The 26,975-nt window shown below is 48.3% G+C and overlaps 1 protein-coding gene across 1 annotated transcript; it reads right to left on the bottom strand.

The window, feature by feature from the left end:
* Window positions 1-1,522: 1,522 nt before the first annotated feature.
* On the bottom strand, window positions 1,523-4,772 carry MCHR1 (melanin concentrating hormone receptor 1). Its single transcript, XM_036078562.2, has 2 exons — window positions 4,676-4,772; window positions 1,523-3,395 (listed from the first exon to the last, which is right to left on the bottom strand). The coding sequence occupies exons 1-2, from the start codon at window positions 4,755-4,757 to the stop codon at window positions 2,416-2,418; spliced, it is 1,062 nt and encodes a 353-aa protein (XP_035934455.1). The 5' UTR covers window positions 4,758-4,772; the 3' UTR covers window positions 1,523-2,415.
* Between the last annotated feature and the right edge of the window lie 22,203 nt (window positions 4,773-26,975).

Here is a 26,975-nt window from a genome sequence, read left to right as displayed (position 1 = left end):
TCCCTTCTGTTTACATTTCCACCCACTCACTTTCTGTCTCAACCTACTTTGCTTCAATGTCAGTTTTCAACTGGGGTTGAGAGCTGAAGGAAGGAGTATTGCTGGGCCCTCCTAAGCCCATCACCTGCATTTCCTGGGAGAGGCCACCTGGCCTATTTCATCTCCCAGACTCCTCCTTGCAGGGGAGAGGGGTGGACAGAAGCCTTTCACAGGCAAACCACATGCAGGAAAACCTTCTTTTCTGGAACCAGTGGGTAGGAGTTGCCTCAAGGCTTCCCTAATAATCTTTTTTCTTTTGTTGAATGTGCATCTGAAATAGGTTGGGAGCTTACCTGTGGCAGCTAGAGACGCCACTGTTAGGGAAAACTGTCAGCTTCTTGGCTCCCCCACCCCGCTACAGAGGTGGAGGGGAACACAAGCCCCAAAATACTACAGCTAATGATTATGATAAAAAGAGCTGTCCAGGGGTGCCTGGGTGGCACAGTCCATTGGGCTACTGACTCTTGGTTTCAGCTCAGGTCATGATCTCCGGGTCATGGGCTCGAACCCCGAGTCAGGCTCCGCGCTCAGTGCAGAATCTACTTAAGACTCTTTCTCCCTCTCGGGCGCCTGGGTGGCTCAGTCGTTGAGCGTCTGCCTTCGGCTCAGGTCATGATCCTGGGGTCCCGGGATCGAGTCCCGCATCGGGCTCCCTGCTTGGCGGGAAGCCTGCTTCTCCCTCTCCCACTCCCCCTGCTTGTGTTCCTGCTCTCGCTATCTCTCTGTCAAATAAATAAAATCTTTAAAAAAAAAAAAAAGACACTTTCTCCCTCTCGCTCTGCCCCTCCCACCTCTCTCTCTCAAATAAATAAAATCTTGAAAAAAAAAAAAAAGAGCTGGTCGGGACCTGAAGTTTGCTAAGCTGGCTATCTGCTGCAACTCCGCAATGAAAAATAACCAGCAAGAAAAGGCTGGGCTGATGCACCTGCTCTACGGATGCATCTGAACAGGTTGGGAGCTCACGATTTGTTGCCACTGTCTCAACGTCTGCTGAGCGGTTTGCCCTGGACTCCTGGTTCCCCCGCTCCTCTCCGTGAAGAAGCTTGAGAAGTGGCAGCCTTGGCTGCCGCCCAGCGGCCCATCTGTAATCTTCCTGCTCAACACCAGATCTTGGCAGCAGCAGGAGGCAGGCTCAGGCTGCCCCAGAAGCCAGGAGTGTGACTGGTGACTCAGCGGGGGAGGTGGTGGGTGGGATTTGGGGCCTGAGGGGCCAGCACCGATGACAACCAAGTGCTTTTGAGCAGAAGACAGGAAGCTGAGTCCTGAGCACAAGGCCAGCAGCAGAACTGCAATCTAAGGAATCCACAGTAATTCTGTTTGTGGGGCTGAATCCTTCCTGTGGGTTTAGATCCCCTGCTTCTTGCTTCCTAAGATGCAGCTTGACCAAGGTCTAGATTCCACAGCCAAGTGACCCCTCTTTCCCTTTTCCGCCACCCACCCCCACCCCCAAGCCCAAGCAATTCTGCAGGAGCATCCAAAGAGATGTGGGTAGAGATTTTCCTTTATTCATTTTTATTTTGGAGAGGAAGGGCTGGAGCGAAAAGATGATGCCAACACACTAGGCATCACAATGACTCTTGCACATGCAGGGCACTGACGGGCACCCACTCTGGAGCTGGTGATTAACAAATGTGCCTAATGACGACAATGTCCCCACAGCTGCAAAAGCCCCCTTGCTCCTCCCCATTTTTCTTAATTTCAAGACTTCTACCCATACCCACTCAGGTAGCCTTGTCATTCTCAATAAGTGGATCTCCTACAAATTGGGTTTTTACTCCTGTGGGCTCAGAACCCTGACCCCCCCCAAAAAATAAGCATGCATCCCCTAGAGATACAGGCAGATTGACAGGATGCTGGAACACGGAGAGATGGCATGCTTCATTTCTCATCATCCTCCAGCTTGGGAGAAAGGCTGCCCTCCATCTCACCAATGAGAGATGGGAAAGACCGTTGAGGACATACCGCTTTCCCATCTCCCCAGGACCCTGTAGTAGGGCCCCGCCACTCACACCCTGAAGTAGGGCCTTCCCAGATTTCAAATAAACCGGCAGTTGAGAAAAAGACATGTGGGAGCTAAGAGATGTAGGGCTCAAGTGAACATTTAAACCAAAATTTTCTTCTTGCTCAGTTTCTGTTCAATCCAAAGGTCTCTTCCTACTCTCCCAAGGGGATTTCTGATGCTTGAAGCCCCCAAATCTGGCTCCCAGCCTCCCCAGCAATTTGTGGACCCTGTGGAATATTTTTAGTTGCCACAACCCCTCACCACCCAGCCTCCCTGCATTCTCCCAGAGGGGTCTTTGGTTCTTCTCAGTGTCTCTCCCCACGGGTCTGCTGTGCTGTCCTGACTTGGAGGTGCCCGGGGTGGCAGGGGAAGGGTCAGGTGCCCTTGCTTTCTGTCCTCTCCTCGTCGGCTGTGTGGGCATTGCTGACGGCTCGAAGCTGCCCCTGGGCGGCAGGCTTCACCGACAGGACCAGGCGTTTGCGGAATGTCTCGCAGAGCACGATGTACACAAAGGGGTTGAGACAGCTGTTAGCGTAGCCCAAGCTGATGGCTGCGTTGTACAGGTAAACAAAGGTGAGTGTTGGGCGGCTGATGGACAGCTGGGTCAGCTGGAGCACATAGTAGGGAGCCCAGCACACAAAGAAGACCAGGCAGATGGCGATGGCCGTGCGAGTCACCCTCTTTGTCCGCAGCCGGATGCTGCGTTGAGAGGCCGGAGCTACCGAGGACATCATGCGCTGCAGGATCCTCACATACGCGGCTGTGATGACTACGAAGGGCAGGGCAAAGGCCAGGAAGAACTGGTACAGGGTGAACCAGTAAAGGTCAGTGTCTGGGTTGGGCAGGCGGATGCCGCAGCCCACCGTGCCCCCTGGGAAGGGGATAAGCCTAGCATAGAGCCACACGGGGGTGATGCTGATGAAGGAGAGGGCCCACAGGAGGCAGATCACCAGGGTGGCCACAGAGGGCTTCCGGAACTTGGTGGAGGAGATGGGGTGGACAGTGGCCAGATAGCGGTCAATGGCCATGGCGGTCAGGATGTAGGTGCTGGTGAACTGACTGTTGGCGTCCATGGCCGTGATAAGTGTGCACATGGTCTCCCCAAAGTGCCAGACACCATTGCCCATGAGCTGGTGGATCATGAAGGGCATGCCCAGGAGAAAGAGGAGGTCCACCACCGAGAGGTTGATGATGAAGATGTCGGGGACATTGCTGCACCAGTGCAGTTTGGACTTCTTCACCACCGCGAAGATGACCGTGGAGTTCCCGATGATGCCCAGGAGGCAGATGGTGCCGAACACAGAAGGCATGATGATGTTGATGTAGGAGACACTCCCTGTGCGAGGAGGTGGCCCTGGGGACAAAAGGAGCAAATGTTGACCATTTGACATGGACTCCTCTCCAAGGGCTGACATCCTCCCGGCGTGCTCAGCCTCCAGTGATGACGTGCTTGCCTACCTCTTTATCTTCTTTCCATTTCAGCTCAGGGCTCACCATTCATCTGGAATCCTTTCCTACCATTCTCCCTCCCCACACTGTTGCTAATCCTGTCCCCTTGCCCTCCTCCACCAGTTCCCTGGCTAATCCTACCAGATTTCTCCTACACCACCTGTTAGTTGAAGGACCAGTCCTTTACTTCCTGCATTTTCTCAGAAGGCACAGAATCAAGAACCACAGCTATCTGCAGAGAATTATTCTGTGGGCCCATAGGCTTCACCAGGAAACCTCGTCAACATAGCCAGAAGGACATGAAAGTGTGTGTGTGTGTGTGTGTGTGTGTGCACGCATTCGGGTGAGCAAGCGCATGTATGGATGGGCGCATTCATGTGTTTTCTCTTCTGTTTGCAGCCCTGATCATCTCATTTTAGAAATCGCTAGTTGGAAGCTGTGCACTGATTCCTAGGCATATCTGTGGGCTACTGTCTTGTGAAGGGAGGCTTTTGCCCATCAGGCCCGCAGCCCTCCCTTCTCCTGGGTTCCTATCAGGGAATTCCTTGGTCTGTATCTTCTGAGCCTGGGCTTCCCAAGTGAGCAGAGACTGAAGCTGTGTGTTGCAGCCTAGCTGCCTGAGAATTTTCTGCACACAAGCCTTTCCTCTTTTTCCTTCCTCTCCTTCAGAGCTAGAATTTCAGGGCATTTCAGCTCTAGAAATGTCAGGAAGCTTCATTCACCAGGAAAGTTAATCCCCTCATGGCTCTGTGAGTTAGCCCTTCCCAGGGGTCGGGAAGGATGTTTCAGATCCCATTACTGCAGTTTCAGTAAAAAGACAAGGGGATCGGTGAATGAGTGAGCTTCCAGCTGTCTCCTCACATACCATCCTCTGGCTTCTCTTGCTTGCTTTTCCAGCCTGGAATTTTTTTCTGCAAAGCATTTGGAACTCATGGGTGAGTCTTCCCCTGTCTCCCTCACCGGCGGGCCACTTCTGAACGTGCCTTTGCCCTCTTCTCTGCCCCTGCCCGTGCTGCCCCTGCGTGCCCCGCCCCCTTCTCCCCTTCCCCTCCGGGCAAAGCCGACCGCAGGTCTCAAGCCCAAGAACTGTACTAAAGTTTCCGGAGCAGTTTGGCTCAGAGGTGAAACCTTCCATTTCCCAACCCCAGCGCAGAGGAGGGAGGACTCCCCTCCAGCACTACTCACCGGCCGCGGTGAGGTTATCGGGGCCATCGGAGGTGTTGCTGGCATTGGGGCCAGTGGGCAGCAGCGAGGCTTCCAGGTCCATCCTGCCGCTGCCCGTCGCCTGCTCGCCCGTCCACCCACGCAGGCTGCGGCAGCGCCGCCCGCCCGTCCCAGAGCACGAGCCCAGCAGTCCGGAAGGGGGTCTTCCTGGCGGTCTGGCAGCGTCTGCCGCCTCCAAGCCCCGCTTCTCTCCCCACTCCCTCCTTCCCCGGCTCCCACTGACATCACCTAGACACATTAACATTCGGAAGCAGATGCACATTAACCTCTTCAGTCCCGAGCAGCAGCTCCCCGCTTCTGACTGCCTGCGGAGCCTCGGGGAAGCCAGGAGGGGCCGGGCTCAGGCAACCCCATCAGGGAGGGGGCTTCCTTTCCTTCCCACGTTCTCGTCCGGCCGTGTCTCCTGTGCTTGCAGGAGCTTGCGTGTGAGGACCCAGGTCCCTGTGAAGACAAATGAGAGAATTCTCCTTCTCCGGAGGACAGAATGAGCCTGGCCTAGTCCCTAACCCCAGATGAGGGTGGCTGGGCCAAGTGGCAGGGGCCAGAGGGGACTCTTCACAGATCTTGGAGATGGCAAGCTCAGACCTACGGCACCAGGCCACCCTCAGCTCTTTCCCAGTGCCCTGCTGGATTCCAGCCAGCTTCCTGGCTAGACCACCAGCGTCCACCAGAAGCCGCGTTGTTGGCAGCTGAGCTGCTGACCAGCACTCAGAGATGACGCAGGTCACTCTATGCTGGTGATGGCCAGGGTCTTAGGGACCAGCAGGGGACAAACTACCCTCTGCACAGAATTGAGGACCAAGCTTACAGAGATTTTATTTTTCTAAATGCTCTGAGGTCTTCCAGGTTTTACCTGGGACTTCTTGAGACAAATTTCAGAGCATAGCGCCCCCCCCCCACCCAAAAAAAAAGGTTGTCAACCAGGAACAGCGTTAGAGGGCAAAACCTTAAGTGAATTCTTGGCCAAGGTGTCCTGCCGCTAGCGCCAGTGTCCTCAACAGCCAAGAGCTGCCATCACACCTACTGCCAGACTCCAGAGCAGGGGCTTCAGGGTCACCACAGCCTGATCCCTACATGCTTCTTCAGTCTTATTTATGAATGAGTTTCATCCAACAAATATTTATTGAGCACTTACCACTTGCCAAGCGCTGTTCTAGGTTCTGTAGTGAAAAAAACCCAATAGGGGCGCCTGGGTGGCTCAGTGGGGTTAAGCGTCTGACTCTTGATCTCAGCTCAGGTCTTGATCTCAGGATTGTGAGTTCAAGCCCCACACTGGGCATGGAACCTACTTAAAAATAGACAAATGAATAAAAAATAAAGTCCCCAAGTCCCTGTTCTCATGGAGATTACATTCAAGTTGGGGTGAGGTGGAGGGATAGAAAATACACAAAAAATTAAAAAGACAAATTCTGAGGTTGGTGATCAGTGCTATGAGAAACGAAGCAGGGTGAGGGGGCCAGGGAATGCTAGGGGAGGTGGAGGTTGCTATTTTACATAGGAAGGCCTCTCTGGGAAGTGTTTTAAGAAGAGTCCTGAAGGAAGTAAAGAAGCATGCTTGGAAATAGCTGAAAGAAGAACTTTTCAGGCAGTAAGACTAGCCAGTGCAAAGGCCCTGCGGCAGGAGTGTGCTGAGTGTCTTTGAAGAACTATAGTAGAGCAAAGAATGATAATACTGGCTATCGTAGAGCAAAGGAAGATTAGCAGATGACCTCAGAGAGGAAACAATAGGAAGGGCAGATCCTGTTAGGTCTTGTCAGCCATTGTAAGGACTTCGGCTTTTCTTTTAGGTGAAATGGGGTCACCAGAGAGTTTTCTGCTCAGGAGGGACATGATCAGACATGTTTTAAAAGGATCAGTCTAGGGACACCTGGATGGCACAGTTGGTTGAGCGTCCAACTCTTGGTTTCGGCTCAGGTCATGATCTCAGGGTCATGAGATCGAACCCCTCATTGTGCTCTGCACTCAGTGTGGAGGCTGTTTGAGATTTTCTCTCCCTCTCCCTCTGCCCCTCCCACTCCTGCTTTCTGTAAAATAAATAAGTAAATTAAAAAAAATAATAAAAGGATCAGTCTGCTGCTGGATAGCAATTGAAAAGTTATTTTAGCTTGGGTTCCCTTGAAAGCAGAGACTGAGAAAAGGACTTATGTGCACATGAGCTTTTCTGAGAGATGACCCAAGAAGCAGGCATGAGGGCGTGGGACAATGAGACGGGAAAGGAGAAAAAGCCAACCTAAGGGTATATTAGTAATGTCACTGCTGCGGGCAGGAGCTTGAGTTTACCAGGATCCTTGAAAAGTGCACAGTTTCCCAGAATTATCTGCCTGAAGTATGGGAAGCAGGAACATTTATCCAGTTACCCTGTCCCCCACTGGTTGAAGGTTGCCCCTGGGGTGTTAACTCTGCACTTTGGGGTGCGTGGATAAAGCAGCCTCCTAGAGCATCAGGCGTGGATGGGGCAGAGAGCAAAGAGATGTGCAGCTCACACTCGAGGCAAGAAGCAAGTAAATCTTGTGCTGGAACCAAAAGGACTCCGACAGCATTGAAATCCAGGGCAGAAGGCAAACAGGTATGAGGTGTGCACTGGAGGCAAGACGCTATATGCACTGGATCAGCTGAGCTCATATATGACTGTCCACTGCAGTTGGAGGTGAAGTCAGAGGTGACTGGGGGATATGTCATGTGAGTTACCAGAAGCATCCAATATAAAAGGCTTCTGCAATGATCCAGTTGGAAGAGGATGGTGTCCTAGATCAGGAAGGTGGAGGTGGGGGAGAAATGGTGGGCTTCTATACATTATGTAGAGCCCAGAGGATTTGCTGAAGAATTGGATGAGACATGTGTGAGAGAAAGAGGCATTGGGGTGATGCCCAGCTTTGGCGCCCAAACAACTGGAAGAATGCAGCTGTCATTTACTGAGATAAGGAAGTCTGTGAGAAGAGAAGATTTGGAGGAGAAATTAAGAGTTCTGTTTTGGATCCATTATTCAAAATGCTTATTAACATCTGAATGGAAAATTTGGGTGGTAGTCAGATTGGAGTCAGAAGTTCAAGGGAGAGGTCATGCCTGGAGATAATAACGTTAGACTGATGACTCTGGATGAGCTCACCCAGGGAGTGCAGGTGAGTACAGAAGAGTTGTGAGGACTTGGCCCTGGGGCATTCCAAAGCTTACTGGGTGGAGAAAATGAGCATCATGAGCCACTATTTCCTCTTCTTCCACATGGCATGGTCTTCCCACCTTCATCCATCTCTCCATCCACCCATCCATCCATCTATCCATCCATCCAACAAATCATTCCACCCAACAAATCATTCTTGAGCTCCTGTCATGTAGCAGGCACTGTCCATACAGTAAAGAAAAACAAACAAGTGCCTGGGATCAATGAGCTTCAACTTAAGTGGGGAGAGGCAGATAATAACGAGCAAGCTAATAAGTAAACAAGATGTCCTTTTCATGGTTGAGATCCAGATGAGTCCAGGTAACTTCATCATGAAGGGATTTAAGTGTTTGTAAAAAGGCATGGCTCCAAAATTTGCCATCCCTTCCACCATCTGCACTAGCAAAATGACTCTGCCTGATTGGAGGAATTTAAACCATGACCAAGGAGCAAGGGCAGGTTTTTATCTTTCCAGCTTTCGCACGCTGGGGTGGGGTGTGTGTGTGAACACTGAGCCGGTCAATCCACAGTGGCAGCTACACAGGCTGATTACTCATTGTGGTAGGTGTCACCAAGGGAATGAATGGGGTGCTGGGAGTGATGGGTTCTTTAGTGACTAGGGTCCTTTAGAGAGGAGAGGTAAGGGTGATTTCTTTGTGGAGGCATTTGGGTGGAATCCTGAGCATCCATTCATCACAAATGATTAACTTAAACCAGTCACAGCAATCTCATTCCCCTTGCCAGTGACCATTTTAGGAATGAGCATGTCTACTGGTTGCCCATGTGCACCTCTTCAAACCCTCTTGGCCACACTTAGTTTATATTCCATCCATTGCTTCAGTGACCCACTTTGTATGGTCCCTGACCATCTTCATGTACAGGTAACAGGTACAGGTGTGACTCGAAGGTGCTGAATCTCAGGCCTGCACTGTGTGCCTTTTACCCTCTGTCCTGGATCCTCTGTGTTGCTTTCATAACTTAGAATGTGGGGACCCATGAAAGTGCCTGTGCATGAGCAACCCGGAAGTGTAGGGAGAGGTAACACTCCTTAGGGTGACCCTTTCACCAATGGAGGGTGGGGGGTGGAAGCCATAGAAAGATGCTTTTCTCCTTTCCTCCCAGGACGTATGGTCCTGAGACACACTTCCTGTGGCTTCTCAGCAGTCCCATGGGATAGGGCAACTGGTCGCTTGTGGTGGTGGCCAACTTGACATCCTTACACGGTGCTCCCTGCTCCCCTGCTGTGCTCCTCTGTCCTCACTTCTGATTCCTAGAATCACACTTTCCAGTCAAACACCCAAACTCATACTTTGGCTCTGGCTCTGTTTTCTGGGAACCCAAGGCTAAGGCGTGTGGCCCATTCCTACCAACGGTCAAGGCGAGGAGTGTCGAGGTGGGAGGCACTTGGCAAAGAGTTTCTTCTTCTTACAAAGAGGACACAGGAAGAGAGGATCCACTGTGTCTCCTCTGACCTTTGCTGTGCATGGACATGACACCTGGAGCACTTGCAGCCATTTCTAGAACTTGCAGCCGTTAAAGTATCCTCACTGCTTGAATCAATCGGGGTATAGGGAAAATCCAGAACAAACTCACATAGGGAAGTCGAGGAGCATTTAATAAAGGGACTGTTTACCAAGGTTAAGGGAAATGAGAAGGGATGGTGGAGGAGTGCCCCAGGGAAGCAGCAGCAGGAAGCCATGACCGCCCTTCAGCCCGGAGGCCAAGGGGCAGGGAGCAGTTGTCAGTGAGAGCTGTCTCAAGGGCTGTGGCCTTCGGTTAAGGAGGCCACCGACCCACAGCAACTTGGCAAAGAAGGAGCCAGAGGAAGAAATAACCTGACCTCACTGATCCCTGCCTGTGGATGCCCAGGGTGGGGTGGATAAGGGTGGAGAGTAGCTTTGAAGGGGCAAATAGAAAGTCAGGCCACTGCCCCAGAGAGAGGCATTGGAGCTGAGACAAGGTATTTAATATACATCGTTTTGTTATCAATCCTTGAAACAAGTAGGTATTTAATTCTCCTCCTTGGTTAGATGAAGAAGTGGAGTTCCACAGGTCAGGTCATTGGGGAGCAGACTCCGGGATGGAGATGGGGTGTCAAATGTTTACTGTGAGATGACCCCTGGGAAGGGAGAAAGGGATGTGCGTTGGGAAGGGGAGACAAGATTGTGAGGCAGGCCCGACAAGGGCTTGACAGCCCTGTGGGAAGCTCCAGGTACAGCAGTCCCATATTGGGTAGAAACGGCAGGGCCCTTGTCCAGCACCCTGCCCAGCTGAGTGGCCAGGACCCACTCAAAGAAGAATGTGAACCCCGCTGGAAAGCTGAGGCTGACCCCGAAGGGGCCAAGCACCATCAGCTGAACCACACTCCTCTCATCCCCCTGCTCAGTTGGGCTTGGTGCAAGCGAGAGAGTCGAGGCTGATTCCAAAGGCCACAGCTTACCCCAAAGCCAGGTGCTGGGATACAGAGCTTTCCAGTCAGTATCACCAAAACCCCCAGACAAGGCCACGCTGAACAGATTTTTCGACCTACTCTCCTCTCAGCTGTCTGGCTCTGAGCTGTTGCTCAGCCCTGCCCAGGCGTAGTCATGAAGAAGATCAAGTCTACATACAAGAATAAATCCTTTTTTCTCTCATCCACGTGTCCCCACTCACCATGCCGTACCCGGGACACCCCAAGGGTTTGGTGTACCTCCCTGACTCCCCCCAGTGCCGATATCCCCTGTCCTGTACTCTTCAGGGCGTGGCTGCCATCTGCATGTTTTGAAGGCTTACTGGGGTCACCCAGTTCCCCTCACTCCTGCCTTGCCTCTTCCTCTAACCTCTCCACCAAACAGCAGTATTCTTGCTCTGATGTAAATTTCATCACCCTTCTCCACTGTTGAAAACACCTTAGTGGCTCCCAATTGCTTTCAAAATAAAGTTAACCCCCTAACAGAAAGTAATGGACATGACATTTTGGGGGGTTACCCAGAAGTTGATTGCCAGAAAACCCAGGCCTTGAGAAATGCTTTGGAAGGAGAAGTAGCAGCACCTCTACACAGCTGCTGGTGAGAAAAGTAGCAGGTGAGGTGGGCTTCCTTATTTCAGTGGGCATGCGGACCCTGGGGCTATAGAAATCAAGTAGCAGCACTTAATTTCCAGAGGAAAGTGAGCAGGGTTACTATAATGGACAGAGCCAGTGGAGTTATCAGGATGTCTCAACTGCAGAGACTGACATGGCAAAACAATCCTGGAGTCTCTAACACCAAAACATATGAGCAGCTTACCCACTAAGCTTCTATTTGATTTGTGTATCCGAAGAAAACTTCTGGTTCACTAGACAGAAGTCTGACTTCAGTCACCAGGATTGACAGCGCAGTCTCTGACCCAGTTCCCTAGCCTGAGTCAGTCACTGACCCAGACCCTTGGAAGGAGTGGAAGCTGGAATGGATACTCCCAGGAAGGGATGTTGCAGTAACATGACAAGTAACATGACAAGTATATGCTGTGGGTCTGCCTCCAGCCTTCCCAGAGGGATCTGAAGCCATCCACCAGTCAGTAGACTGCACACAATGAAAAAATTAATACTCAGACCTTCTGGTGATAACCAGGCTCTGAGCTCATATTAATTCTTGGGGACCCAGAACTCCATTAGGCTCTACTGGCCAGAGTGGAAGTTGAGCTGGGTCAAGTAATAGGTAGAGTTTGACTAGAAAGACTTCACAATAGGCCATGTGGATCTCCCTGCCCTTAATTATATAGCTGGAATAGAATATCTCCATCCATTTGGCAGAATTACAGTATTGGCTCTTGGATTGGCAGAGGACGGGATTTGGTGATGAGAAAAATCAAATGGAAATCCCTCTTTACCAAGTTATAAGCCCCAAAAGCAATAGGTGCAACACTTGGGGAATTGAGGAGATTAATAATATCATCAAGGCCTTTAAAGATGCAGGGGTGGTGATTTTATCACACTCCCACTTGACTCTCAGTTTGGCCAGTGAAGAAGCAGATGGGCCTTGGAGAATGACAGTGGATTACCATAAACTTAATTACAGGGTGACTCCGATTGCAGCTGCTATTTCAGATGTGGTATCATTGCTGGAGAAAATAAAGACAGTCCTGACACCTGGTGTGCAGTGATTGATCTGGCAAATGCTTTTTCCTCTATTCCAAAAGACAGAAATGATCAGAATCCTGCTTTTATTTGACAGGCTCATCAGTGAACCTTCACCATCCTGCCTCAGGACCTCATTGTCTGTCTCTGTCTCTGTCTCTTTTTTTAAGATTTTACTTTTTTGTTTGTTTGTTTGTTTTTAAAGATTTTATTTATTTATCTGAGAGAGAGCTATGAGAGGAAGCATGAGCAGGGAGGAGAAGGAGAAGCAGGCTGCCTGCTAAGCAGGGAGCCCAATGTGGGGCTCGATCCCAGGACCCTGAAATCATGACCTGAGCAGAAGGCAGAAACTTAACCGACTGAGCCACCCAGGTGCCTCTGTTTGTTGTTGTTGTTGTTGTTTTTAAAGATTTTATTTATTTGAGAGAGAGAGCACAAATGGGGGGAGGGGCAGAGGGAGAGGGAGAAGCCGACTTCCCGCTGAGTGGGAAACTGGACATGGGGCTCAATCCCAGGACCCTGGGATCATGACCTCAGCTAAAGTCAGATGCTTAACCGAGAGAGCCACCCAGGCGCCCCTAAGATTTTAGTCTTAAGTAATCTCTACACCCAATGTGGGGCTTAAACTTACAACCCTGAGATCAAGAGTCACATGCTCTACTGACTGAGCCAGCCAGGTGCCCCTTCAGTGTCTCTTTTGTCCAATTCTCAGACTTTGAACACTTCATCATTACACAGTACATTATGCTATTCCAATATGTTGATGACACACTGCTCCTGGGGCCTAGAGAGCAGAAAGGATCAGATGCCCCACGTGATATAAATCCCATGAAAAGACAAAGGCCTGACATCTCAGTAAAAGTTTTGGGGTCCAGTGTTCTGAACATGTCATGATTTTCCCTCCAAAGTAAAGAACAGTTTGCCTGACATCCATTACCATAAAAGAGGGACCCCCAGAGACACACAGTTGGAAAAGGGACAGTGATTCCCCAGAGGGGAGGGAGCAGAGTGGTCCTAGGATCACAAAACCAAGGGGTTGGACCTCTCGGTTGGACCCCTGTTGGACCTGGTGTGCCTCGAGCACAGGGACTGTGATTCTTACTCTAGTGTCAGCCACAGCGGGCATGTCAGTCAGTGGATTCTGGGTGCGCCCCAGGCCTCCCACTCCAGGCTGATGCCCCCCGTTTAGACATTTACATTATACCCTCCACTGTTCCTTCATTGCACTCACCACAATTGTAGTCATACATTTATTTATTTGCATACTTAATTATTGAATGTCTTCCACTCACTAGATTATAAATTCCATGAAGGCAGAGCCCAGGTCTGTCTTATTCCTCCCTGTATCTCCTGTGTCTAGTACAATGCCAGGCACATAAATGTTGGATGACTAAATGGCTAATAGAGCAGTATATGGGGGAATCCCCGAGAACGGAGGTGGGCAGAGGGGAGGCGAGCACAAGCACTGTTGGCCATGCTCCCCTTCCCCAAGGCCCCATTCAGCCCCAGCACTTCCTGGCCAACATGGCAGCCGTGGTCACTCCTGTGAGCAGGCAGCGGGCATCTCTCTGCTGTGAGGTAACCCAGAGGCCACAGTCAGCCTCTTTCTGATTGTGAGAAAGACAAAGGAGATCACCTTCAGGGATAGAGAGATTCATCCTAAGGATCCATGGAAATCGCAAGGAAGCAAGAGAAAGGAGCTGAAGTAAAAATACTTGCATGAAATTCTGACATGTCTACATCATGGATGAACCTTGAAGACATTATCCTAAGTAAAATAACCAGACACAAAAGGACAAATAATGTATAATCCCACTTCTGTGAGGTACCCAGGGTAGTCAAATTCATAGAGACAGAAAGTAGAATGGAATGTGCCAGGGGCTGGGAGAGTGGAGAATGGGGAGTTGTTATTCAATGGGGACAGAGCTTTAGTTTGGGATAATGAAAAAAATCCTGTAGATGGAGGTGGTGATGGTTGCATAACCATGTAACTGTATTTAATGCCACTGAACGTTTAAAAACAGTTAAAGTAACATTTACATTGTGTATATTTTACCACAATTTAAAAATATGTTAAACAGTTAAAAGAAAAAAAGGGTGTTACAGGCAGTAAATCAGCTTAAGAGTTTTTATAGGATTTAAAAAGCTTACTATAAATCAGTCTTGTTAAGTTGCAGCTCTGTTGCATGTTCAGTTAAATATTTTTTCTTTTTTTTTAAGATTAATTTATGTATTTGAGAGACCGAGAGCACAAGCTGGAGGGGGCAGAGGAAGAGGGAGAGAGAATCTCAAGCAGATTCCCTGCTGAGCGGGGAGCCTGACGCTGGGCTCGATCTCATGACCCCGAGATCACGACCTGAAGCGAAATCAAGAGTCAGACGCTTAATCGACTGTGCCACCCAGGTTCTCCTAAATATTTTTTCTTAATAAAACATGGGAAAGCTAAAAACAACACCACTACTTTGGGCCCCAGAGATTCCAAGACATCAGGCCACATGGAGGCCTGGGGGCAGCAATGTAACATCTTTGGAAGAACAGATCTTCTTGTGGGCACCCAGCCCTTGTGCTATCCAAGAGAGAATCTAATTTTTTTTTCTTCTATCAAGTATTAAGACACCAAATCACCTCAGAACACCGGCACTGATCTGAGATGCCTGTGAGCAGGAGCAAGGAAGCTGGCTTCATCTGCCAGTCATTTAAGAGTTGCACAAGTACGTTACAAAGGACTGTTTAAGGCCTACTTTTCTTAAAAAGGGGCTGTGTGATATTTGACATGGGTACCAAGACAATTCAGTGAGGGACAAGGTAGCCTTTTCAATAAATGACACTGGGACAACTGGATATCCACACACACACGCACAAAATGAAGTTGGACGCCTACCATATACAAAAATTAACTCAAAATGGATCATAGACCTAATAGAAAGAACTGAAACTATAAAGCTCTTAGAAGAAAATATAGGGGTAAATCTTCATGACCTTGGGTTAGACAAAGCCTTCTTAGACATGACACCAAAAGCAAAGCAGAAGGAAAAATAGAGAAATTAGACTTCACCAGAATTTGAAACTTCAGTGCTTCAAAGGATGTTGTCAAGAATGTGAAAAGGCAAACCACAGAATGGGAGGAAAATTTTGCAAATCATCTGTCTGATAGGAGAATTGAATTTAGATTATAAGAACTCCTATAACTCAATGATAAAAAGACAAATAATCCAACTGAAAAATGAGCAGGAATCTGAATATACGTTTCTCCAGATAAACAGTCAATAAGCACATGAAAAGATGCTCAACACCATTAGCCATTAGAGAAATACAAATTAAAACCACAATGAGGAATGTATTTAATGGCACTGATGTGTATACTTACAAATAGTTAAAATGATAAATATTATGTTATATATATATAACCACAATTAAAAAAAAAAACGCAATGAGATACCACTTCACACCCACTAGGATAGTTATAATAGAAATGACAGATAAGGGGTGCCTGGGTGGCTCAGTTAGTTAAGTGACCGACTCTTGGTTTCGGCTCGGATCCTGATCTCAGGGTCATGAGATCGAGCCCCACATCAAGCTCGGTGCTTGGTGGAGAGTCCGCTTGGGACTCTCTCTCTCTCTTCCCCTACCCCTTGTGCACGCTCTCTCTCAAATAAAGAAATAGGAAATGAGAGATAATAGTGTTGGCAAGGATGTGGAGAAATTGAAATCCTCATATGTTGTTGGTGGAAATATAAAATAGCACAGCCACCTTGGAAAACAGTTCAGCGTTTCTTTAAAATGTTAAACATAGAGTTACCATGTGACCCAGCAATTCCATTCCTGGGTCTATACCCAAGAGAAGTGAAAACATGTTCATACAAAAAGCCGCACACGAATGTTCATGACAACGTTATTCATAATAGCCAATAATTGGAAACAACTGAAATGTCCATAAACTGATTGGATAAATAAAATGTGGTATATCCCTACAATCGGTTATTTTCAGCCATAAAAAAAGAATGAAGTAATGGGGCACCTGGGTGGCTCACTTGGTTAGGGGTCCCACTCTTGATTTCCACTCAGGTTGTGATCTCAGGGTTGTGGTCTCAGGGTGGTGAGATAGAGCCCTGCATCAGGCTCCGTGTTCAGTGAGGAGCCTGCTTGTCCTTCTGTCTCCCCCTACTGGCGCACTTGCTCTCCAATAAATAAATAAATAAATAAATAAATAAATAAATAAATAAATAAAATCTTAAAAAAAAAGAATGAAGTACTGATTTATGCTACAACATGAATAAACTTCAAAATTGTTATGCAAAATGAAAGAAGCCAATCAAAAAGACTACACATCTTATGACTCTGCGTGAAATGCCCAGAATAGGCAAATCTATAGAGATACAAAGTAGATTAGTGATTGCCTAGGGGGAGGAGGAAGATAGGGGTGGGGGAAAGGAGTGACCACTAATGGGTAGGAGTCCTTTTGTGAGGTGATGAAAATATTCTAAAATTAGTTGTGGTGATATTTGCACCACTGAATATTCTAAAAATTATTGGGGGGCACCTGGCTGGCTCAGCCGGTACAGCATGTGACACTTGATCTCAGGGTCGTGAGTTCAGGCCCCACACTGGGCATAGAGCTTACTTTAAAAAATAACTAACTGGGCGCCTGGGTGGCTCTGTCAGTTAAGCGTCAAATAAATAAATAAATAAATAAATAAATAAATAAATAAATAAATAATAAATAAATAAATAAGGGGAAGCCTGGGTGATTCAGTCAATTAAGCATCCAACTCTTGATCCCTGCTCTGGTCTTGGTCTCGGGGTCGTGAGTTCAGGCCCGTGTTGGGCTCCACGTTGGGCGTGTAGCCTACTAAACAAAAAAAAAAATTTAAAAATTTAAAAAACCTAACTACATATTGAATTGTACCCTTGAAAAGGATGTATTTTATGGGATGTGAATTATATCTCAGTAAATCTGTTTTTAAAAGGGTGGGGGTTCGGGTGCAGGAAGCCCTGAGACATACACAGTGCCCTAGTCCTCAGGAAAAGTGTCTGCTCCTTGTCTTCCTCCGTGCCCTGTCTCCCGGGAACCTCCTCCGGCGACACCTTGCCAACCATGTAGAGGAGGGGAACCGCGGGCAACCGCGCACGCGCTCTGGAACTGCGGTGTGAAGCTGGGTCACGGCCGGTTCTGCTGACGCCGCTGGAGTCGGTGACTTGGGTGCGTTTTCACTTTGGCTCTGCGGCGGACGTGCTGTGTCATCCAGTAAGTCCCCGACCCGCCCGGTGCCAAATGCTAACTGGGGTAAAATGCGCCTGCCTCGGGATTCTCCTTGCTGGGGGTTGTATCGATATATTTTTTGAGGCAAAAATTAGAGTAATTAACATTAAACAGCTTTTTTTTTTAAGATTTTATTTTTTTATTTGACAGAGAGAGCGAGAGAGGGAACACAGGCAGGGGGAGGGGCAGGGGCAGAGGCAGGCTTCCCGCGGAGCAGGGAGCCCGATGCGGGGCTCGATCCTAGGACCCTGGGGTCATGACCTGAGCCGAAGGCAGATGCTTAATGACTGAGCCACCCAGGCGCCCACCCCCTCCCTTTTTTTTTTTTTTAACACACGTGCCTTCTCTTTGCTAACCCAGTGGAACAGATGTGGAAACAGAGGCTCAGAGAGCTGGGTGACTTTCCCAGGCCTTCCAGCTGGCACGGCGGAGCTGGGCCCCAAGCCTAGGCCCTCTGCTTTTCTGACTCCCAAATTCTCCACTCCTTCCTCCATGGCACTCCCTGGTGATGACACATTCATTCTACTTCCAGAAGACCGTTGAGAAAACAACTTTGCTTTCATTTGGCCTCAACCCCTTGGAGGTGGTTCCTCCCTGGCCATCCTTCCCACCATCTCAGTCCTGATTTCACGCAACTGAACGGGGCTGGGCTGATGTGCCCCGTGACAGCGAGGAAGTGTTCGCAGAAAGGACGGAGGCGGGGTGGAATGAGAATCCATTTCTTTTTCTTTTTTTTTTTTTAAGATTTTATTTATTTATTTGACAGAGAGAGCACAAGTAGGCGGAGCGGCAGGCAGAGGGAGAAGGAAAAGCAGGTGCCCTGCTGAGGAGGGAGCCTGACTCAGGGCCTGATCCCAGGACCCTGAGATCATGAACTGAGCCAAAGGCAGACGCCCAACCGACTGAGCCACCCAGCCGCCCCTAGAATCCATTTCTTTTTAAAAGAACTTTAATCCTTAATCTTTTCTTATGGCCCACAGGACGCTTCATGATCTGGCCTCTGCCCACTTATCAGGCCTCATCTCCCACCACCTCCTATTTCCACTCTATGCCCAGTGTCTTACTCAAGGATCTTAGTGTTTCCAGAAAGCACTGCATGCTCCTACAACTTTTACACACACTGACCCCTTGGGTCTTTCTCTGGGCACTTCCCTCCCTTCTGCTCCCTACCCTGTCCTCCACCCAACATCCAGCCGGGCACACAGTGCAGCAAATGCTGGTGGTGCCCTCCCGGGTCGCTCTTCAGGCTTCACCCACCCCCCAGCTGCTATGAGTGTTGGCTCCAAGGACTCACAGCTACCCCAGCTGTCCCCTTGGGTGGAGAATTGCTCTTGGCTGACAGGAGCCTCCTTGCCAAGGAGGTTACGACCCCCATACGCCGGCAGACAAAGCCTGGAGCAGGAAAGGGAAGGGGGGCCACTGCACCCCGCAGCTGTGTCCAGAGCCCACCCCCAGCCCTCTGCACCAGGCCAAGGCTGGAGTGACCTGAGACTCCCCGCTTGGCAGCTCCTCCCTCAAGGATATTTTCCTTCCACAAACTCCTGCCCTCACATTCCACTGTAACTAAGGAGTTTCTCATTGTCTCCCAGACTAGACTCTGCACTTCCTGAAGGCAGGGGTAACGTCCCATTTATTTTTGTGTCCACACCACCTGCTGGGGGACCGGGCAGAGAGCAGGTGCTCCGGGTTGGACTCCACCCAGCTTCGGAGAGGTTGTAAATAGCACACCATGAGATTCTGCACTGTCCCTGCCTTCTTGCCTCTCCCTCTCTCCTCATTTCCCCACCCCCGGGGTCCCCCCTAACCGGCTCTCCCCGCTTGATTCCTCCTGTACCCCCCACGTGACAAAGAGATAGACTCCCCCTGTCCTGCTTCTTGCAACTTGGGTTTGAAACAGAGAGACGGACAGAACTGGAGGGGAGCCTGAACGAAACGGCCGTGCCAGCCACCGGGCCGCCCTCCCTGGCGGAAGTGATGGCAGTGAGGGCTGGTGGCAGCTCTGAGCTCGCCCGCCGGGGCACTGGGCAGCGAGAAACCCATCGCAGAAAGCACCTACAGCCTCGCTGGGCGGCCTTTTCTGATTGCTGCTCTTGACTTTTCCCTCACGCTTTCTTAACTTCATAAATGCTCTGGGAACCACAATGTTCCCACTCTTTCTCATTCATTCCCACCCACTCATGGCACCAGCCCACGTCACCGGAGGAACGTCTTGCCTCACAGGCTTATTAACTTTCCAGGCAGCATCCAGCTCACGTAGGAGCTGAGTCAGTGCATGTCAGGCTGGCGCGGGAGGGAGTCTGCGCAAGGCTGACTCAGATGCAGCCGGTGGGTCCTAGCAGAGGTCCTCTCCAGCCACACACAGCAGCCAGAGGGGCAGGCCCCATTGCTCTGGGGAGAGGCTCACCCTGGGCCAGGCACTGGGCTAATGCTCACGGCTAATCTCACCTAATTTCCTGCAGCCCACCTAGAAATCACATCTACTGTTTTGTTCCAGGGCTGGGCATGTGACCTGTCAGAGCCAATGAGAGGCATTGAGACTCAGGTCGAAAAGTCTGGGATGGAGGGACAACTGGCTGATTCAGTTGCAGAGCATGGGACTCTTGATCTTGGGGTGGTGAGTTCAAGCCTCAGTTGGATGTAGAGCTTACTTTTTAAAAAATGGAGAAAAAATTCTGGGATGAAAACACTCATTCTTTTTTGCTGAACTCTAAACCAGAGAGGATGTGGGGGTTAGAGCTGCTGGCTCCAGCTTGATACCATGTGAAACCTGAGGCCGAAGCCATGCTTGTAGAAGAGAGAGAAATGGTGAGGAAACTGAGTCCTGATGATCTCCTGGAGTCCTGGATCCAGCCATACCTGAAGCTGGAATAATGGACTTTTGAACTTCTGTGGATCAGTATACCCCTTTGCTCAAGTCAGTCTGGGTTGAGTTTTTTGCCACTTGCCACTAATCAATACTAATATTTATTACCATATCTAACTACTTCTAAGACATACTCCCCCCCCCCCACACACACACATTTTAACATCTCTGATGTTAGGAGTGTATCTTACAATCAGTGGTAACATTCTGATGGAGCCATCATTGTTCGCAAATTTGAGGTATTGAGCACAGCTGTTCATAGTGTTTTCACCCCAACTGAGTTAAATGTACTGTTGGTACTGCATGTACTGAATTTAGTGCTGTTTCAAATGTCTTCAGAAAGAATCATGTTGTGATTTAGCATTCAGATGAAAGGGGATTATGTGAAGCAAAAGGCAGGGATATGGGAGCAACAGGGGGTGAAATTGATACTAGTGAAACCTAGTTTTCTCTTTGGAGGAATGACTGCTCTCTTCTTACAAAGCAACAGCAAGTGCTTTGCAGAACCTGAGACAGGAAGGCAAACCAGGAGCAGACGTTGTGTTACATTTTGTTCCTAAGATATGGGTGAAAAGATTGTCTCAGTCTTTTGCATTGCATCAAGCAATGCAACTGAAGGCAGGCGAAGTTGTGAATCTCACGAAGCAATGAGAGGAATTTCGAAGCAATGAGTCGCTGTGACTGGTTAATGGTTTGTCCCAAGACTATTGGTCAGAGGTGTTGTCATAACGCAGTTGGTGTGTTTTCTTTTCTTGGTGCATCTTGTAACCACTGGAAGACAGTTTCACTCCCTGGCTGCAAAAGTTCTGTTAAAGTCACTGGCTCGAGGTCACATGCTCATTACCATCAGATTTAGACCACAGCTTTAAGTTCTTTATTGTAGTTCTCCATATTCTCTGTAGTGTGGGGAAACAGACACAAGGTGAGAAAGAGAAACACCTCTGGCCTGGGGCCTCTGGGAAGGAGGCAACATGTGTTGAGGGGACCAGGCCCAAGAGTCCAGGTCCTGACTCGCACCAGAGCACAGGGTGGCCCCCAACAGAGCTGGGAGTGAGGGGACACTTGAGAGAGAACTTCTACCCTCTCTTGGTGTCCAAGAAAGCTGAGCCTCATAGCAGGGCTGGGGCCGAAGATTAGGTACAAAAGGAATGTTATGCCTAATTTGCTCATGACAAGATCGAAACTCAGGGACACCCAGTAAATTACCTAAGGTCACCCGGCTAGCACGGCAGGGCCAGGCTTTGAAACCAGGCCTGTCCTTCCGCCAGGTTGCCCTGCCTCTCTCTACTGCAAGTTTCTTGCGAAGTGCCCGTTTTATTACTGGTATCATGAGGTTCATGTTCACCCGTAGGGAGCTGCTATCATCAGTGGACTGTAATCACTTAGCCTGACTCTGATCATTGTCTTTGCCGCTGCTGGTTTTTACCACACTCTTCTTTTCTAAGACTTACGGGCAGTGGGGCATTGAGTACCCCTGTCCATTCAGGCAAGAAAAAAAATAACCAACTTAAGAATGAGTCGGTTGGGGCGCCTGGGTGGCTCGGTGGGTTAAGCATCCGACTCTTGATCTCAGCTCCAGTCTTGATCTCAGGGTCATGAGTTCAAGACCCGCAGCATGGAACCTACTTTAAAAAAAAAGAGTCCTGGGGCGCCTGGGTGGCTCAGTCATTGGGTGTCTGCCTTCGGCTCGGGTCGTGGTCTCGGGGTCCTAGGATCGGGCCCCGCGTCGGGCTCCCTGCTCGGCGGGGGGCCTGCTTCTCCCTCTCCCACTCCCCCTGCTTGTGTTCCCTCTCTCGCTGTGCCTCTCTCTGTGGAGTAAATAAATAGAATCTTAAAAAAAAAAAAAAAAAGAGTCCATAGGACGGCAGCACGTACAGGCCTGTGAAAGATTACTTCAGAGCACTGTTCTAGCGAGCCGGACTTTGGTAGGGAGAGAACAAGTACAGCCTGTTCTGCTCACACAGAACACAAGTAGAACGCCCGCTGATGGCTGGAGTCCTTATCTCTCCCCACTTCGTGATTTGCCCCCAAATGCTGAGGGCTTCAAGCTCCGTACAGAGGTGTGAATGCTGGCCTGAAGATCCTGCTTCTGTCTTTCTTCTCCACCTTTTGCTCCTGCTCGTCATTCCTGGGCTTTCTCCCCAAGTTTTCTCTTGCCACCTGACAGCAAGATGCCCCTGGCAGCGCCAAACCTGCATCGTCTTCAGAGCTTATGAAGTTAGAGGAGAAGAGAGAGCATCTTTCCCCAGTGACTACAGCAAAAGTCCCAGGGAGCCCTCCACTTGGCCTGCTTGGGTAATATCTCTATCCCAGGGGGATGGAGTACTTTGGTCAGAGTTTGATTGTGTGGCCTCCTTGCAGGAGGGAGGAGTGCACAGACCCACTGAAATCACACGGACTGAGAAGGATTTCTGAAGAATAGGTGTGGATTATTTTCCAGAAGGTTTACTGGGCTGACAAAATACACCCACCTGACATTATGTGTGCCACCTCCTGGCAATGGGGACACTGGTGATCGATCTGTTTCAGGTAGACGGAGACATGGTCAGTCTCTTTCTTACACACAAGAAAACCTTTCCCTACCCCATCCCACCCCACCCCACCCCACCCAGCGGAGCTCTGTTGTGTCTCATTGACCAGGATTGGGTAACTGCCCCATTCCTAAACCAGCAACTGCCAGGAGACCTGGGACAGGACTGTGATGGGCTTAGAACAAACACCTCAGGGAGGGAATTGAGGGCTGGGAGCCAACCATGAAGGCCACTCTACCCTCCTCCCTGGAGGGAGAACATGTAGATTAAGAGAGTTAAGCATCAATAACCTAAAATGCAAGGAGAAGAGAAGTAAAAGTATAAAATTTCTGTATGCTATCAAAGTACATTGCTATCAGCTTAAAATAGGATGTTATAACTATAAAATATTTATGTAAGCCTCATGGTAACTACAAAAGAAAAACCTGTAGTAGACACATAAAAGATTATTATAAAAGAGTCAAAGCATACTGCCACCCGAAGTCATCAAATCACAAAGGAAGTTAGCAAAAGGGAAAGCAAGGAACAAAGGATCTACAGAACAGTCAGAAATAAGTAATAAAATGGCACTCATAAGTCCACACACTGATCGATAATTACCAGTAATTTAAAAATTGTTATAATTAGGGGCACCTGGGTGGCTCAGTCATTAAGCGTCTGTCTTCGGCTCGGATCGTGATCTCAGGGTCCTGGGATCAAGGCCCTCGTTGGGCTCTCTCTCGGCAGGAAGCCTGCTTCTCCCTCTCCCACTGCCCCTGCTTGTGTTCTCTCTCTCGCTGTGTCTCTCTGTTAAATAAATTAAAAAAAAAAAAAGATTTAAAAGACACACTTTAAAAAATGAACAACATGAAACTCTAGTGTTTAATATACACATCTGAGTGATAAAACTATAAAGAAAGAGAAGGAAGTGATTTTTATTTAAAGGAAGTGGTTTTGATAAAAGTGAGGCTAGTGGTGCCTTTGGAGGGAGTGAGGGAACTGTGCTTGGAACAGGGCACATGGAAGGGCCACTGAGGAGCCTGACAAAGCACCATTTCTTGACCCAGAAGGTGGTTTCTGGGGTATTTGTCTTATAATAGTTCATTTTGCTCAATGTTTATTGTGTGTGGTTTTCTGTATCTGCCTTTTATTTTATAATCAAAAAAGGTTACAAAAAAAAAAGTAAACACTGTACATCTGGTCAGGTTACCCACTCTACTTAAAATCCTTCAGTGCCGGGGCGCCTGGGTGGGTCAGTCATTAAGTGTCTGCCTTTGGCTCAGGTCATGATCCCAGGGTCCTGGGATCGAGCCCCGCATCGGGCTTGCTGCTCAGCGGGAAGCCTGCTTCTCCCTCTCGCACTCACCCTGCTTGTGTTCCCTCTCTCGCTGTGTCTCTCTCTGTCAAATAAATAAAATCTTAAAAAAAAAAAAAAAATCCTTCAGTGCCTCCCCATTGCCCCACAAGGCAAAGTCCAAGTTCTTAATCAAGGCTCAAGGCTCTGCCAGATCCAGCCTGCCCTGAGTGGAGAGGGGAAGAGAATGCAGAAAACAGGTCATGCTAGCAAGGCAGGGCTGCCAGAAGTGAGATGGGGCCCAGGGAAGCCAAAGGAGAGGCCGGACACTCGGAAGGCCAGGAGGGAGTTGCATGAAGATTAGCAGCAGGGAAAGGTTCCTCTCTGCCTCCTGGTGCTGTCGTGTCAGTGAGAGAAAAACAGGGGCAACTCTTTCCAAGGCACAACCACCACTCTGTAACCCTCAGCATTCAGCGTGTCCTTCTTAGAGTAGCTCTCTGGCTCTATATTTTCCCTGATCTTTCTTTTTTGTCATCTGGTCATATCTTTCCATTATATTGTATTGAGTCTTGTAAGAAGCTTACAGTCCTCTAGAACAAGAGTAGGTAAAAAGTATACATAAATTACCTAATTTTAAAATAATGGCTTTGTTTTTCTCATTAAAAGTAACTCTGGGGCTCCCTGGGTGGCAGAGTCAGTTGAGTCTGGTTGACTCATGGTTTCCGCTCAGGTCGTGGTCTCGGGGTCACGAGATCAAGCCCTGAGTCAGGGAGTCTGCTGGAGTTTCTCTCTCCCTCTACTCCTCCCCCAGACTGCACACATGCTCTCTCTCTCTTAAATACATAAATAGATCTTTAAAAAAATAAAAAACGAAAATGAAAGTAACTCTGCATAGCTATCATATGTGCATTCTTGTCTAGTATACTATACTTCAATGAAAAAATTTTAACACAGTCTTACAGTTTATTATAGTAACTTCAGAAAATATAGAACATAAATGCAATTTAAAAATCATTCTTTTTCAAGAGAATAAAGTCTTTAGAACCAAACACAGAAGAACATCTTTATGACCTTGGAATAGGCAGATCTTTCACAAACAGGAAACAAAAATGAAATCATAAGTGAAAACAATTTATTAAATGAATTATATTAAAACTAAGAACCTCTGTTTATCAAAAGACACCATTAAGGGAGTAAAAAGACAACCCACAAGATGGGGTAAGACATCCTCAATACACATATTTGATAAAGGTCTCAAATTCAGAATTTATTATCAATTAATAAAAGATAGAAAACCCAACAGAAAAATGGGCAAGAGACTTGAACAGACACTTAACCAAAGAAGCTCTCCAAATGCCAAATAAACATATGGAAAGACTTTTAACTTCATTACTCATCAGGAAAATGCAAATAAACTACAACATGATATCCTTCCAACTTGACTGGATAAAATAAGAAAGATAAAAAATACCAAGTTTAGAGGAAGATGTGAAGCAACAGGAACTTTCACTGAATGTAAATAGCTACAATTACTTTAGAAAGCTAGCTGGCAGTACACAGTAAAGCTGAACATATGCCTCCCCTATGACCCAGCAAATGTACTCCCAACAGAAACGTATGCATGTATATGAACCAAAAGACATGCATAAGAATATTTATACCAGTACTATGTGTAATAGTCCACACTGAAAACAACCACATCAGTAGAATGGATACGTTTATCATGATAGACTCATACGGTGCAATGAGAACAAGCAAGCTATAATCACACACAAATATATGACCTAATCTTAGAGGGTTTTGAACAAAATAAGCCAAACTCCAAATTCTTTTTTTTTAAAGATTTTATTTATTTATTTGACAGACAGAGACATAGCAAGAGAGGGAACACAAGCAGAGGGAGTGGGAGAGGGAGAAGCAGGCTTCCCGCGGAGCAGGGAGCCTGATGCAGGGTTTGATCCCAGGACCCTGGGATAATGACCTGAGTTGAAGGCAGACGCTTAGACCGAGCCACCCAGGCGCCCCAAGTATTTTATTTTTAATATATATTTTTTTATTTTTAGGTAATCTCTACACCCAATATGGGGCTCGAACCCACAACCCTGAGATCAAGAGTCCCACACTCCACCCACTGAGCTAGCCAGGCCCCCCAAATACTTTAGATCCTATCATTCCATTTATAGAAAGAACAAAAATAGGCAAACCAACCTATGCTGTGAGACATCAAGGGAGGTACCTCAGGGTGCTAGTGGATGGAAGGGGGCATGAGAGGGCCCTTTGGGGTCCTGCTAATGTTCTCTTTTTTGATCTGAGTGCTGGTTCAACATCTGTGTTCTGTTTGTGAAAATCCTTCAAGTCCTACAGTTATGACATGTGCACTTTTCCGTACACTTCTGAAGTATATATACCTCAGTGACAGAACAAAACCGAAAATGGATATATTATGAAGTCAAATTCAAAATATGCCTAAACAAGAGCCTTAAAGATGCAGGCCTTCCGGATAGGCTAACAGGGGATGTTCTCCCTTCTATGAAGGTTGTTGGGTGAAACAAACACCGTGTCCGGTTCCCTGGGTGAGGTTTTGAGGCGCCACCGCCACCAGGGAGCTGGCCGAGGTTTCAGGCTCCCGCGCCCCCGTGATTAGGTTCAGGGTGTGGCGAGTGAGGCTCGGGAGGGCCAGCGCGGGGTCAGCGCCTGTCTGTTCTATATTTTAAATTTTGATATTTTGTTCATCATGGGGTCTGGAGGGCATTCATTTTTATTTTTTGGAAATACTGCATTGAAATATTATCTTATTGAGTTTGGTTTTGGGTCTTCTTAAATTTGTGTCTGATTGTCCTTACCCTAGATTATGACAGCGTGACTGGTTTTCATTTAAGAAAAAAGACTGCTAGCTTTTTACATATACCGTTTTTTTTAAGATCTTATTTATTTATTTGAGAGAGAGAGAGAGCACAAGTAGGGGGGCAGCAGAGAGAGAGGGAGAAGCAGGCTCCCCGCTGAGCAGGAAGTGTGATGTGGGGCTCCATCCCAGGACCCTGAGATCATGACCTGAGCTGAAGGCAGACGCTTAACTGACTG

Source organism: Halichoerus grypus, chromosome 6 (genome assembly GCF_964656455.1).
Source record: "Halichoerus grypus chromosome 6, mHalGry1.hap1.1, whole genome shotgun sequence".
NCBI lineage: Eukaryota > Metazoa > Chordata > Mammalia > Carnivora > Phocidae > Halichoerus > Halichoerus grypus.
The sequence above is the reverse complement of the archived record's forward strand: the minus strand, read 5'-3'. Positions and strand labels throughout refer to the sequence as shown.

What these genes read in the sequence shown, in the direction of transcription:
- MCHR1 (XM_036078562.2), bottom strand. Translation starts at nt 4,757, where the DNA reads ATGGACCTGGAAGCCTCGCTGCTGCCCACTGGCCCCAATGCCAGCAAC. An exon ending in CGATAACCTCACCGCGGCCG is followed by an intron (nt 3,396 to 4,675) that starts GTGAGTAGTGCT and finishes TTTTGTCCCCAG; the next exon opens with GGCCACCTCCTCGCACAGGG.